Source organism: Chiloscyllium plagiosum, unplaced genomic scaffold (assembly GCF_037043375.1).
Source record: "Chiloscyllium plagiosum isolate Xiang-an unplaced genomic scaffold, Cpla_swu_hap1 HiC_scaffold_43, whole genome shotgun sequence".
NCBI classification, from domain to species: Eukaryota; Metazoa; Chordata; class Chondrichthyes; order Orectolobiformes; family Hemiscylliidae; genus Chiloscyllium; species Chiloscyllium plagiosum.
In genome coordinates this window covers 18,020,595-18,033,468 of record NW_028270181.1, presented here as the reverse complement: position 1 = coordinate 18,033,468, position 12,874 = coordinate 18,020,595, and the positions used below count along the sequence as shown (strand labels likewise).

The following is a 12,874-nucleotide window of genomic DNA, read 5'->3' as shown; positions in this document are numbered from 1 at the left end:
ATCTTTAATCAAAATATGTTTTTCCAAGTAGTCATAAATCCTATCTCTCAGGATCCTTTCCATACCTTGCTTACCACAGATGTAAGACTGACTTGCTCTACAATTCCCAGGGAATTCCTTTTCCCTTTCTTGAACTGAGGAACAACATTCATCTCCCTGCAATTATCTGGTACTACCCCTGAGGAGAGTGAGGATGCAAAGATTATCACTAGAGGCGCAGCAATCTCATTCCTCACTTCCCGTAGTAATCTTGGATATATCTGGTCTGGCCCTGGGGACTTATCTATCTTGATGCTTCCCAGAATTTCCAGCACATCCACTTTCTTACTATCAATCTGTTCAAATCTATTAACCTGGTCCATGGTGTTCTCACTATCAACAAGGTCCCTCACGCTTCAAAATATTTCCATTTCAAAATTCATACAAACTAGAGAGTCTCCAAAAATGGTTTGGTCACTTGGCAACAAGTTTCATTGCTTCTAATGTACAAAGGTACCTTACAGAAAGCAAGTACTAATTTTGCACTACTGATAATAGATTCATAAATAAAGCGGAAACTGAGCATTCTTCAGAGATTAAAATCAATGGTGAGCAAATTGAGGGTGCAAAGAACAATTGAAGGAAGAGAAACAAAGCATGGGAAGGGAAGCAGCAAAGTAAAGGAGGAAAGGATCGGAAATAGAAAAAGGGAAAGAACAAAGGAAGAGAGAGAAAAGGGAAAGAGAGAGAAGGGGAAGGGAGAGTGAGGAGGGGGACAGTAAAGGAGGGGAAGCGGGGACGTGAGAAGTAAGAGAATGGGATGGGGTGAGAGGGTAGGAGTTAGTGAACAAATACTTACAGCATTTTTTCCTTGATCTCGACAAGCACTGCAGGTCTTGCACTCAATACACTGCCATCTTAAGGTTTTCACATGGGCAGTTAACTCTGGAGAGAACTTTAAACATGATGGATGCCCTTCAAAAAAGAAAAACAATTTCAACTGCTCATTTTAATGCTGAGATTTCTGTAGTCAGTGTCATCATAATGAACTTTTCATGATAGTTCATTCTGCAAATGCACCGAAGGGTATAGTATTAAATTATCTAAAATATTCCCAAATTCAATGCCTCATCTCTGCTGTCTCAGCTACAGCAGCAATAACATAAGTGGCCTGTAAAAAAAGAAAATCAGAGAAGATTTACTTTATATGAACTTTTACACATGGGATAATGCCAAGAACAGGACTCTTGTTTACTTACAATCCTGTTAACATTCCAGTACCTAATGACCAACCTTACCTATGAACAGCCATATAGGAAAAATACTGAAGGGCCATTGGTGAACAAATGAGTTGCAATTATGGTCCACTGGAATTAGGTGAGAATTCAGACATTTGGTAAAGACGAGTCGACGAAATAAAAGAACAGGAATGAAAGTAAAAAAGTCATCCCTTCATAAAGATTGAAGGATAAAGAACTATTTTTAGAATTAAAAAAAATTTAGACTGAAAGAAAGATGGAATGAGTTGTGCATGAGAGAGATGGAGACAGACCTAGAAGCTCAACAACTGGACACTGAGGAAAGTTTGGAAAATCTATTACATTTTATGGTCAAATTTAAAAGAAAGATAACCTAAATGTACAAGAGGCATGCTTAAGCTTTGATAAGTTTGGAAAAGAGGGTGGATATTCTGTAGAAGAATATATAATGGGATTTGATAGTCTATATTCAAGATTGTAAAAATTTTATTTAAAGATTCCCAATTATGTGCTTACCTTTAAACTGTTGGACTATGCCAAGATGTCCAAAATGACATCACTAGTTTCAGAAAGAAACACACTTTTGGAGCAGGTGTCAGAAGCCTTTAAAAAAGTGCCTTAAATAACATTCATTCACAGTGGCTTTCGTAGCTCAAATGGGGCATTCGGCAATAACGTAAATAACAAAAAGCCAATGGTAGCAGAAATGAAAGACAGCCCAAATACAGGCTGACAGCATCAATACGAAATGAAAATCATAATTAAAATGAGAGGAGGTAGAGGTGCATCCTGCAATTATAGGCAACAGCAACTGGGTAACTTTAACAGAAGTACGAATCTCAGGAATTGCAGAAACATGGTTAACAGATGTTTCAGATGGGATACAAAATATCATTATGCATTGAATTGTCCTAAATGGCAGTCAAGTCGCCACAGTCTTACCAGACCATACAGCTGCTCTCTCATTAGAGAGAGACAACTGGTGGTGATTTAATTGGAGGGTCACCATACCTCAAGGGGCAAGGTTGAGAGTGAGAGTCTTTCATGGTAACCTCAGCCGGTGTAGGGATTGAACCCTTACTATTGGCGTCACATTGCTTTGTCCAGCCAATTGTGCTAAATTGACCCTCAGCAAGGTTTTCAAATTGTCTGCCACACAGAAGGCTTGGAAGGAGAAAACAATGATATTGATCAGACAGAAAGTGTACAGTTACAAGAAGCCGCAGCCTAGTTGTGAATATTTTAGGTCCGGAGTTAATTCAGCTGCACGGCGTTGGGACATACAATGTGTGCAGCGGATTGATTAAGAAGTTACCTAAATTCTTGAAAGGACAAGGACTGGAAGTAGTGTTAACAACTTTGAGAGTTCTACAAATTTCAGGTATTGGAGGGAAACATGCTGGAATCACTAAAGAGGTGATGACTCCGTATAACATAACTGGGCTAAACCATTTTACCAACACCCAATATCAAATGATATATTTTTATTGTTGAGCAGGCTGCCTGAGGAAAAACCTCAAACTGGATATAAATTATTACAAGGTAATTGTTATTGGGAAATCAGTGGATTTATTCTTTACACAATCTGGATATTAATGTATTTAATGAGATCCAACTTCTCTAATTAAAATATTCAACAAGTGTTAATGCCATCAGATGATAGGAGTTCAAAAGAAAAAGGCTAACTAACATAAAACCAAAACAGATGTTTGCTTATCAATGTTCACACTCTTTCAAACTTTTTCCAAGGACACAGGAGTAATGGATGTTGAGTACCCCTATAAAAGGGATCAATGATAAGTGTGATATTTAAAAAAAATACGGAAGGTATCACAGCCCATGGCAAGAGACTTTAACAAAGTTGCAGCAATGGACTTGCAAGTATGGGAATAAGCAGAAAAACACTTTCATTTTGAAATTCGTAGTCATGGCAACTAGATTTAAGCAGTCTGCAATAATATATAAAGAGTAAGGAGCAATAGTAGTCAAGGTATTAGTGAAATGGGTAGGAATTGGATTGAAATAAGCTAAATTCCTAATAGACAATTGGGGAATAGGTGAAAACAGACAAAAATTGCTAATGATGAATTTAGAGATAAGTGGGAAAATAAAGTGCTATGGCAATAAACACAGCAGGAGAGGGGACTTATAGTAATGGCGTGTCAGAAAGAAATCAAGCAGTAATACATGCGATGCTTTACAAACTCCGAATCGAACAACCAACTTGCACATTAAAATCTGCCCTGCCATGGGCAGTCATTGCGAACATTTCACTGCAGATAGTAGGGGACCACAGTGCACATTGATTGGTTTTGGGAAGAAATCCAAAAATTGCTTCAATAATAAGCAAGCACCACCCGGCTTGGGAAGGGACTGTAATTAACTCCACTTTTTCTGTGCACTTGAGTGCCCTGCATGTAAGGAGAAGAGCCTTCAATAAAGCTGAGATTTCAAAGAAACTTTTACGAGTCTCACAGCATCGTATAAGACCATCGTAAAAAGTTAAAGACAAGGATAGAAAATTCGAGAAGGTACAGATGGAAAAACTGTAATTTCACAGCATGGGAACCAAACTATTAGTGAGCATTGCTAGAGTTTAATAGCCAATAATTACATATTTGCAAGTCATAGAAACTAATGAGACACCATACTTCATGTATATATATAGGAAAATTATGAAGACCATGTTAGAGTTGACTCCATACAGATTAATTGATGTAAAGAAGCAGGACAAGGTATTTGCCTGACAGACAACATAGAAGTTAAGACTAAAGTACCATATTTGCCAGAAGAGGCCTGTAAATGGAAGATGCTACCACTACAGAGAGAATAATGAAAGCTGCTAGTAAATACAAACAATGTGGAAGATGAGAGTTGGGGGTAAGATTGATGGTTTGGCAAAATCAGATAAAGAGATGGAAGACCAGAAAATGCAGTCCAAGTTTTGAAATTGGACCTGAAATTTAATGTAACCCTTGGATATTGCTTCCTAAATATTTTCCCTCTGCGATCCCATTTGCAGCTCAAAAATTGTTGTCCTTACGTGAGAGCTGGACTATAACTGTGATGGTTAGGTCAGAGCTCTGTGGCAGTCATTGCTGGAAAAGCACAGCAGGTCAGGCAGCATCCGAGGAGCAGGAAAATCGACGTTTCGGGCAGGAGCCCTTTATCACCCTCCACTCCTGGCACCTTCCCCTGCCAGGAATTACAAAACCTGCGCCCACACCTTCCCCCCTCACCTCCATCCAAGGCCCCAAAGGTGCCTTCCATATCCATCAAAGTTTCACCTGTACTTCCACATATATCATTTATTGCATTCGTTGCTCTGGCTGGACTGCAGAGCTGAGAGATCTGATCAGTCTGCTGTGGAATCGCTTAGCTCTGTCTGTGAGTCTCCTTTACACTGGGAAGACTGGACACCTTCTTGCAGAGTGCTTCAGGGAACATCTCCGGGACAGTCGCACCAATCAACCCCACCACCCCATGGCTGAACATTTCAACTCCCCCTCCCACTCTGCCGAGGATATGCAGGTCCAGGGCCTCCTCCATCGCCATTCCCTCACCACCCGACACCTGGAAGAAGAACATCTTATCTTTCACCTCGGAACCCTTCACCCCAGGGCATCAATGTGGACTTCACCAGTCTCTTTTCCCCTTCCCCCACCTTACCCAGTTCCAAACTTCCAGCTCAGCACCATCGTCATGATCTGCTCCACCTGTCAATCCTCCTTCCCACCTTTCCGATCCACCGTCCTGTGACCTATCACCTTTACCCAGTCCTCCATCCACCCATTGCACTTTCAACCACCTTCTCCCCAGCCCCACCCCCTCCCATTTATCTCTCCACTCCGCGAGGCTTCCTTATTCCAACTAAGTGAGCGGCTTTATACTGGATAATGCCACGCATCTCGAGTGTTGTTGGAGCTGCACTTATCCAGCAGAGCCCTGAATTGTGCTTTGTAATGGGTTATTCACTCCAGGATTCTCAGCCTCTGGCCTGCACTTCTAGCCATGGTATTTATAAAGATAATCCAGTTCAGTTTCTGGTTAATGGCAACCCTAGAATGTTGACAGTGGAGTTTCAACGATAGCAATACCATTTTATGTCAAGGCTAGGTGGTTAGGATCTCTCTTGTTGGAGATAGTCACTGACTGGCACAAATGTTTCTGCCACTTGTCAGCTTGAACCTGGATATTGTCCAGTCTTGCTGCATTTAGACAGAGACTGCTTCAGTATCTGAGGAGTCACAAATATTGATGAATATTGTGCAATTGTCAGCCACCATTTCCAGTTTTGAACTTATGTTGGAGGAAAGGTTATTGATGAAGCAGCCGAGGATGGTTAGACCGAGGATACTCCCCTGCCACGATGTCCCAGAACTGAGATAACTATCCTCCAAAGACCGCAATGATCTTCCTTTGTGCCAGGTATGACTGCAAATACCAGAGAGCTTTCCTCATTTTGCATTAACTCCATTTTTGCTCGGGCTTCTGATACCACACCTGGTTAATTGCAACCTTGATGTCAAGACATTCACACTCTCCCCTCCTCCAGAATTCAATCTGTTGTCAATATTTGGATCAAGGCTGTAATGACGTCTGGAGTTCAGTGGCTGTACCAAACTCAAACTGAATATCAGTGAGCAAGTGTTGTTTGACAGCATTGTGAAATGACACTTTTATCGCTTTATTGATATTTGAAAGTAGATTGATGGGGCAGTAATTGGTCAAGTTGGATGTGTCATACTTTTTCTGAACAGAACATGCCTGGACAATTTTCCACACTATTGCACAGACTGCAATATTGTAGGTGGATTTGAACAGCCTGGCTAGGGGCTCAACTAGTTCCAGAGACCATCTTCAGTATTATTGCCAGAATACTGTCAGGACTCAATGATTTTAAACTTTTCTTGATTGCACATTAAGTGAAATCGGTTGAAGACTTGCATCTGTGATGCTGGTGACCTCAGAGGAGGGAAACACTCAGCACCTATGGCTGAAGATCAATGTAAGTTCTACAGCCTTGATTTTTGCACTGATGAGTTGGTTGCCTCCATCATTGAAGAAGGGAGCATTTATTAAGGCCCCGACTCCTTTTAGTTGTTTAATTGTCCATCATCATTCATGACTAGATGTGGCTGGACTGCAGAGCTGAGATCTGATCAGTCTGTTGTGGAATCGCTTAGCTCTGTCTGTCAGGTGCTGTTTGGCATGCAGGAATGCACAGTGGTCACTCTTACTGATGAGGTCATTGACAGATGCATCCGAAGCATAAATATTGGTGAGGATCACTGGTTCCTTTGCCATCAGCTCCTCAATAGCTACAATACTGTCCTTTAGATCTTGACCAGCTGCCAGTAATTATGCAGCCATGTCATTCTTTGTGAAGGACATTGAAGTCACTCATCCAGAGTACAGTTTTGTGCTCTTGTCACTCTCAGTAATTTCTTTGTCTATAGTGTTCAACATGGAGGATACGCTGGGTGGAAGGGATGTGGGAACAGTCATGGTAATTAGCAGGAGGCTTTCTTCTCTATGTTCCACCTAATGCCTTAAGTCTTACTTGGGCCGGACATCAATGTTGAGAGCTCCCTGGCTAAGTACCATGCAAGTATATATTACTATGCAGCTATCTATGCTGGGTTTGTCCTGACACAGGCCTCTAGTGCAAAAAAAAAGCAACCCTCTACCACCACCCTCTGTCCCCAATCAACAAGCCAATTTTGTATCCAAATGGCTAGGTCTTTCTGGATCCCAAATCATTAAATTTAAATTGGAATGACTAGGCAGCAGGAGCAAACTCTCTTGCTGGTCAGATGACCAACAGCAGGTCCTGACAAGCCAAACAGATGATCTCAGCAAATTCCATTTATTGTGTGCAGTTTTGGTCACCATACTATAGGAAGGATGTGGAGGCACTGGAACGGGTGCAGAGGAGGTTTACCAGGATGTTGCCTGGTATGGTAGGAAGATCGTATGAGGAAAGGCTGAGGCACTTGGGGAAGTTTTCATTGGAGAAAAGAAGGTTTGGGGTGACTTGATAGAGGTGTACAAGATGATTAGGGGTTTAGATAGGGTTGACCATGAGAACCTTTTTCCATGTATGGAGTCAGCTATTACAAGGGGGCATAGCTTTAAATTAAGGGGTGGTAGGTATAGGACAGATGTTAGGGGTAGATTCTTTACTCAGCGAGTCGTGAGTTCATGGAATGCCCTGCCAGTAGCAGTGGTGGACTCTCCCTCTTTATGGGCATTTAAGCGGGCATTGGATAGGCATATGGAGGATAGTGGGCTAGTGTAGGTTAGGTGGGCTTGGATCGGCGCAACATCGAGGGCCAAAGGGCCTGTACTGCGCTGTATTTTTCTATGTTCTATGTACTGCCTTCCTTTTTCTTACCCTTAACACCAATATTTGTGTGTGTGTGTCTAGGAAGTATTTTATAAAGGGATTAGAGTTTTTATTAGTAGGGTTATAGATCAATGATTCATAATTGTTTACCTGGAGCTTGAAACTATTCATTTGCAATAAACAGTAATTCTTGCTAAGTACTGGTCTGTGCTTCCTATCAACTTGGGTCCAACAGGCAGGTAAATTGTGAAATGTTGCATACTTTTATAAAATCTAACTTCTGTGTCAACTCTGGGAATTGCTGGCCTCGTTTTCTACCTGCTAACACAGTAAGGTATAACAATATGAAGTTCGTCCTTTTCAGTGGTGATTCATATGCTGATGTTCAGGATCTATTTGAGTCTAGCAGGCATTTATCAGACATTTACTGGAAAAGGATAATAAATATCATCTAATGGCCTGGGAAATCACTCTTAGTTAAAAGCTTCTGAAATATTGGTGGAAGTAGAGGCTATAAATACGGGCATGTATTTATCCAAAATTCTAAAGGAAATCCAATACAATGGATAGCCTGACAAAAGTTTGCCCATGGAGTGTAGTGAATAACTTTTTGGGACAACGTACACTTGACTGGTGTCAAATGATTAAGAATTGAATGTTCTAGCTGAAAAAAAATTAGAAAGACAACATTTGCCTTGAAACAATTCAGCAATTGTCAGAAATTTTCAGAAATGAAAGATGCTTTCACTCAGTGGAGATGTTTAAACAATGACACCTGATGGTGTGACGAAGGAGTCATAAGAACATTTTAAAATCAATTTTTGTTTGGGTCACTAATTAATTACAATTTATTGTATTTAAAGAAAGAGGATTAATGTAAAGTTGTATATTATCAAAACATCAAAAAAGAATTCAATTCTTGATCGGTTGTATTTTAAGCAGGTATAAAATGGAAAATAATGATTTTGTTCAGTTTTAATTAGTTTTGTTCAAAGATTGTAGATTGTTTGTATATGTCTTTTCTTATTTAAAGAGGGGAATCTGTTAATGCACAAAGCAGTTAAAAGCTTAATGATTAGAGTTAATTAATTATTTGATTAAATGAATAGATATAATAGGGAAACAAGTGGGACTGCTGTGTGTAAGTAGCTGAAGGCCCAAGTAGTCCCTTAACTGGTTTTGTATGTAAATGAATCAATTGGAACATGGTGATTTAGTGCTGGTGGTTCAAATTCCACCTACGCCAGAGATGTCTAACAACAACTCTGAACTGGTTGATTATAAAATATAGAAAGCCTGGGAGGCTCTTATGGCATAGTGGGGATATCACTACCTCGGAGGCAGGATACCCAGTATCAAGTGCCACTTGCTCCAAAGGTACATCTCTGAACAGGTTGATCCACATCAATAAATATGTCTGTTTCAGGCTTGATTTCTCACTTGTGTCCAGGTTTGCACAAAACAAAATATCACATTTAAAAATGTTACATTCTTTATGATTCAACTGACTGTGATTTTGACTTTGTGCTTCCTTCCTTCTGTACCACAATTTCTGGCAATACCATCAGTCAGTCCTGCCCTACATTGTGGAATTTCTTCCCTAAACCCCTCTTTCTCAATCATTCCACCTCTTTGCTGAAAATCCTCCTTAAAATACACTTCTTCTCAGATATAGCCATCCATTCTCTTATGGTGCAGTGGTGACCCTATTTCTGAGCCAAGAGGTCTGGGTTTGAGACCCACCTGCTCTAGAAGTTGCAATGACAGCTCTGAACAGGATGATTAGAAAATATCTACGTAGCATTAAATGAGAAATTAAGTGTTGCAAAGGTTTCCTATAAATCAAACCTTAAGTTTCAGATGTATGAAAAAATATACCATTCAGTTGAGTACTTAATTTTCTGTTGCACCAACAAAAAATGAAACAAATTAAAATCAAATGCTTTATGTAGAATACACTGTCAAAATAAAAGTTGATAAGTTCTGCAAAGAAAATCAAGCACATTTAAGTTCACAATTGACTTTGTTGAGAAATACAGACTTATCTGCATCTCATGGGTGAGGCATAAGCATTGGTCAAAAACTTCAATTCCTGGCATGTCCTGGTAGTCCCAAGGCATGAACAAAATGGGATAGGCTGCAGATGCTCAGTCCAGTGCTCCAGGTTCTTTGGTGGCTGTTGCAGAGAGTTTAGTGATGGTGGTGTGAAAACCTGATCAGTGGACACAGAATGGCAGGAAAAAGGTAAACGACAACTGCATGGTGGTTTAAAAGTGGTAAGTAGCAGCAGGTAGCAGAGGTGCTGGGATGGCAGTCCTAAGGTAGTCAGGGCTCAGAAAAAGTCTGGATATGAGTTTGTGGTCAAAAGGTTGCTGGCTTTGTGTTGGAGAGAGAACCGGTCTCCATAAAGCCAAATTGTAGCAGTTGCCTCTGAAGAGCTTGGGGCATCATTGTAATTGCAGGAGGCATTTGGTCACCAACAGTGGAGATGAAATAAGCCCATAAGGAGTACTTATTTGGTGCAACTCAGAAATACTGGAGCACAGAGAAACGTAGGACATTGGAAACCTAGTGAAGTTAGATGTCTGCAAAAGAGCTGGAACTTAGCTGTAGTCTCAGGAACCCAGTGGAAAGCAGTCTAAATTGGAGATGAGATACTAGGGCATAGGCAGCCATCGAGCAGTCCACAACGGAGTAGCTGCAGAGGGAGTTCCAGGACTAAACTTTTGGAATTCAAGAATTGGAATACTTTGCAAAGGAGACCAAACTATAGAGAGATTTGGTGACATAGTTCATTAAGTCCTATGGGAGGGCGTGGATGGCTGACAATCTGTGGGATCGGTCTTGCCCTCATCAACAATTTGACATATGCTGTGGGATTTTCCACCACAGTTTAATGACTCACATTTACGTTATGTTTACCAAGGAACCTTGTGACTCTGTTCTCTTAGTCGTTACCTGGATCTCAAGTTCCTCTACATCAAACAAAACAATGTTTCAGGTCCCTAACCAGACTGTATCATAATTTGCAGTCTTGTGAGGGATCATAATAACAAAGATATAACAGACCTAGTACTGAAATTCCAAAAAGACATAATTACAAGTAATTTAGAAAACTGTTGCTGATTTTTGAAATGGGGGATGAAGAAACAATTGATACACTACTCACATTTTCAGTGAGCAGAGCTAACTATCATTAATACATGCATTGTCATGCTATATGTTTTTACTTGATGTCAGGAAGCATTTTATGACAATGAAAAACAGAAAATTGGAGTTATATATGAGAATGTTATTTTTTGGCCATATTTTAATCAATATTTATGACAATTAGGAATAGGATTTTATTGTAGTTCCAAATGTCAAACTAAAATATTCTTATTTCATGTTTTCATGTTTTAATATTGTAACAGCTAAAAACATTAACAAGATTTCCAGTCCATGAAACACAGTATTGTACTGTGTACAGATACAATGCATTGTATATTAAAAGTAACAAAATGATCACACAGTTCTGCATAAACCACCTCCACTTCCTTTCTTGTGAAGAATTTTATGAATACTTTGTAACAGCTGAACCATAACTATTAAACTTCATTAAATCTCTCCTTTACTGAGAAAAGCTATTATTGGAAAAAAATGCACAAGTTCTGTTAGTCAGGTATAATGGATTACCATGTCTTATCAATGCACCTCTGTATTTCAGTATGCTTGCTGCAACTACAGCATCACCCAATACATCTGTGCAGCTAATTAAAGATAATTTGATCCTAATGAGGCAGAACGAGTATCAGCATTAATTTAAATACAAGTCGATCCATGAAAGTCATATAATGATTTGCCTACAAAAATCTCCCATCTTCTCTCATAACTTTTGGAGATCTATGTTATATAATTAATTCTCAACTCCAGTTCATGCAGTTACAACTTTGCAAAAATATATTGTGAGTCAAGGCTGACCATTTGGTTATGAGCAATAAATGAAAAAAAGTCAAACAAAGCAATCATCATTTGTTATCAGTGTTTTGGACTATAAACAACTGATGTGACAGCCAATTTATGTTCCAGTCTAACTGAAGTTCTTTGATGAAATCACAGGAAAATATGAAATGTAAATTTTTTTTATGCTTGTTTCTATTTGTTTTAATATTATGAAAAAGTGGACCCTTTAATATTCATTTCCAACAAGAATATTCTCCTTTCATATTTCCTAATTCTGATCAACTACCAGTCTCACATGTTCTTAAATTCATACACATGGAAAAAAGTTATACTATAGAGGAATCAGCTCCATAAAACATTGACCAGAAATAAGAGTGAAACATCTATGAAATTAATATCTGCAGCAACACATTTATGAATTTCTAACAATAGCAAAGAGAGCAGTTTCTGCAAGACACTATCAATGTCAGTCTTCGTTGTGCCAACAGGAAGTGTGGAATAGCCACTCTCATGACCCACTGTCTCAAAAAATCCATCTCTGAGAAAGTATCCCACCTTGCAACGTTTCTCTGCCTACAGAACAACCTCGGTTATCTGAACGTCAATTATCCAAATTTCAGATTATCAAGATCTCAATTGCATCTCATTGCCTACTTGCATTTCAATTGAATGCATTTAATGCATCATTTTGTAAATTTGAACAGCAAATTAGATGCAGGTATGTTTTAATAAATAATTAACTTCAAATATATACTCAACATGTGACGTCAGAGTTAAGTCTTATACTTTTTATAAAAAGACTCTCCGATACTTATTCTCCCCGAGGACAAAGGTTTATGGTTGTGAACACACAAGAATAACGTATGTGCAAGTCCAAGCTTTGAGCTCGAACAGCAAGATTCCCTCTCAACATTGACTCACACATTGGAGAGTTAAGACAAAAAGTGCACTTGCACTTTTCGTTTCCGTTGCTTTTTCCCCATTATCCCATGGCAACTCTTTTTCCAAACAAAATGCTTTCAATATCTTTCAGCTGATAAGAAAATTTAATGCAACTTGTTTTTGATGGGGGAGAGCAAATCGTAGTGAGATCGCACACATGAAAATAAACAGGAGGAAAACATTACCCCCTAAAAATAAATTGATGAGAAGACGGAAAATGAAGTCAGCGAAAAAAATCTTCCCTCTCTCGTGTTCCACCTGTATTTTGCATCTCTCTCTCTCTCTCTCTAAGGGCTCGACAGTTAATGAGGAGGGAGAGACAACACTTGGTTAGTCTGGATGGCAGGACAACACCGAACAGAAAGATGCCGGCTGCTGTCGAGGACCGGGATAAAACAGAGGA

General features: G+C 39.5%; 1 protein-coding gene across 2 annotated transcripts in view; it reads right to left on the bottom strand.

Moving 5' to 3' along the window:
• kat6b (K(lysine) acetyltransferase 6B) overlaps positions 1-12,874 on the bottom strand; it is a 216,197-nt gene that overhangs the window by 112,002 nt on the left and 91,321 nt on the right. For both annotated transcript variants that reach the window (XM_043678896.2, XM_043678897.2), the window contains exon 4: positions 839-954. In XM_043678896.2, the coding sequence (XP_043534831.2) occupies positions 839-954 (116 nt within the window). The remainder of the gene's footprint in view (positions 1-838; positions 955-12,874) is intronic.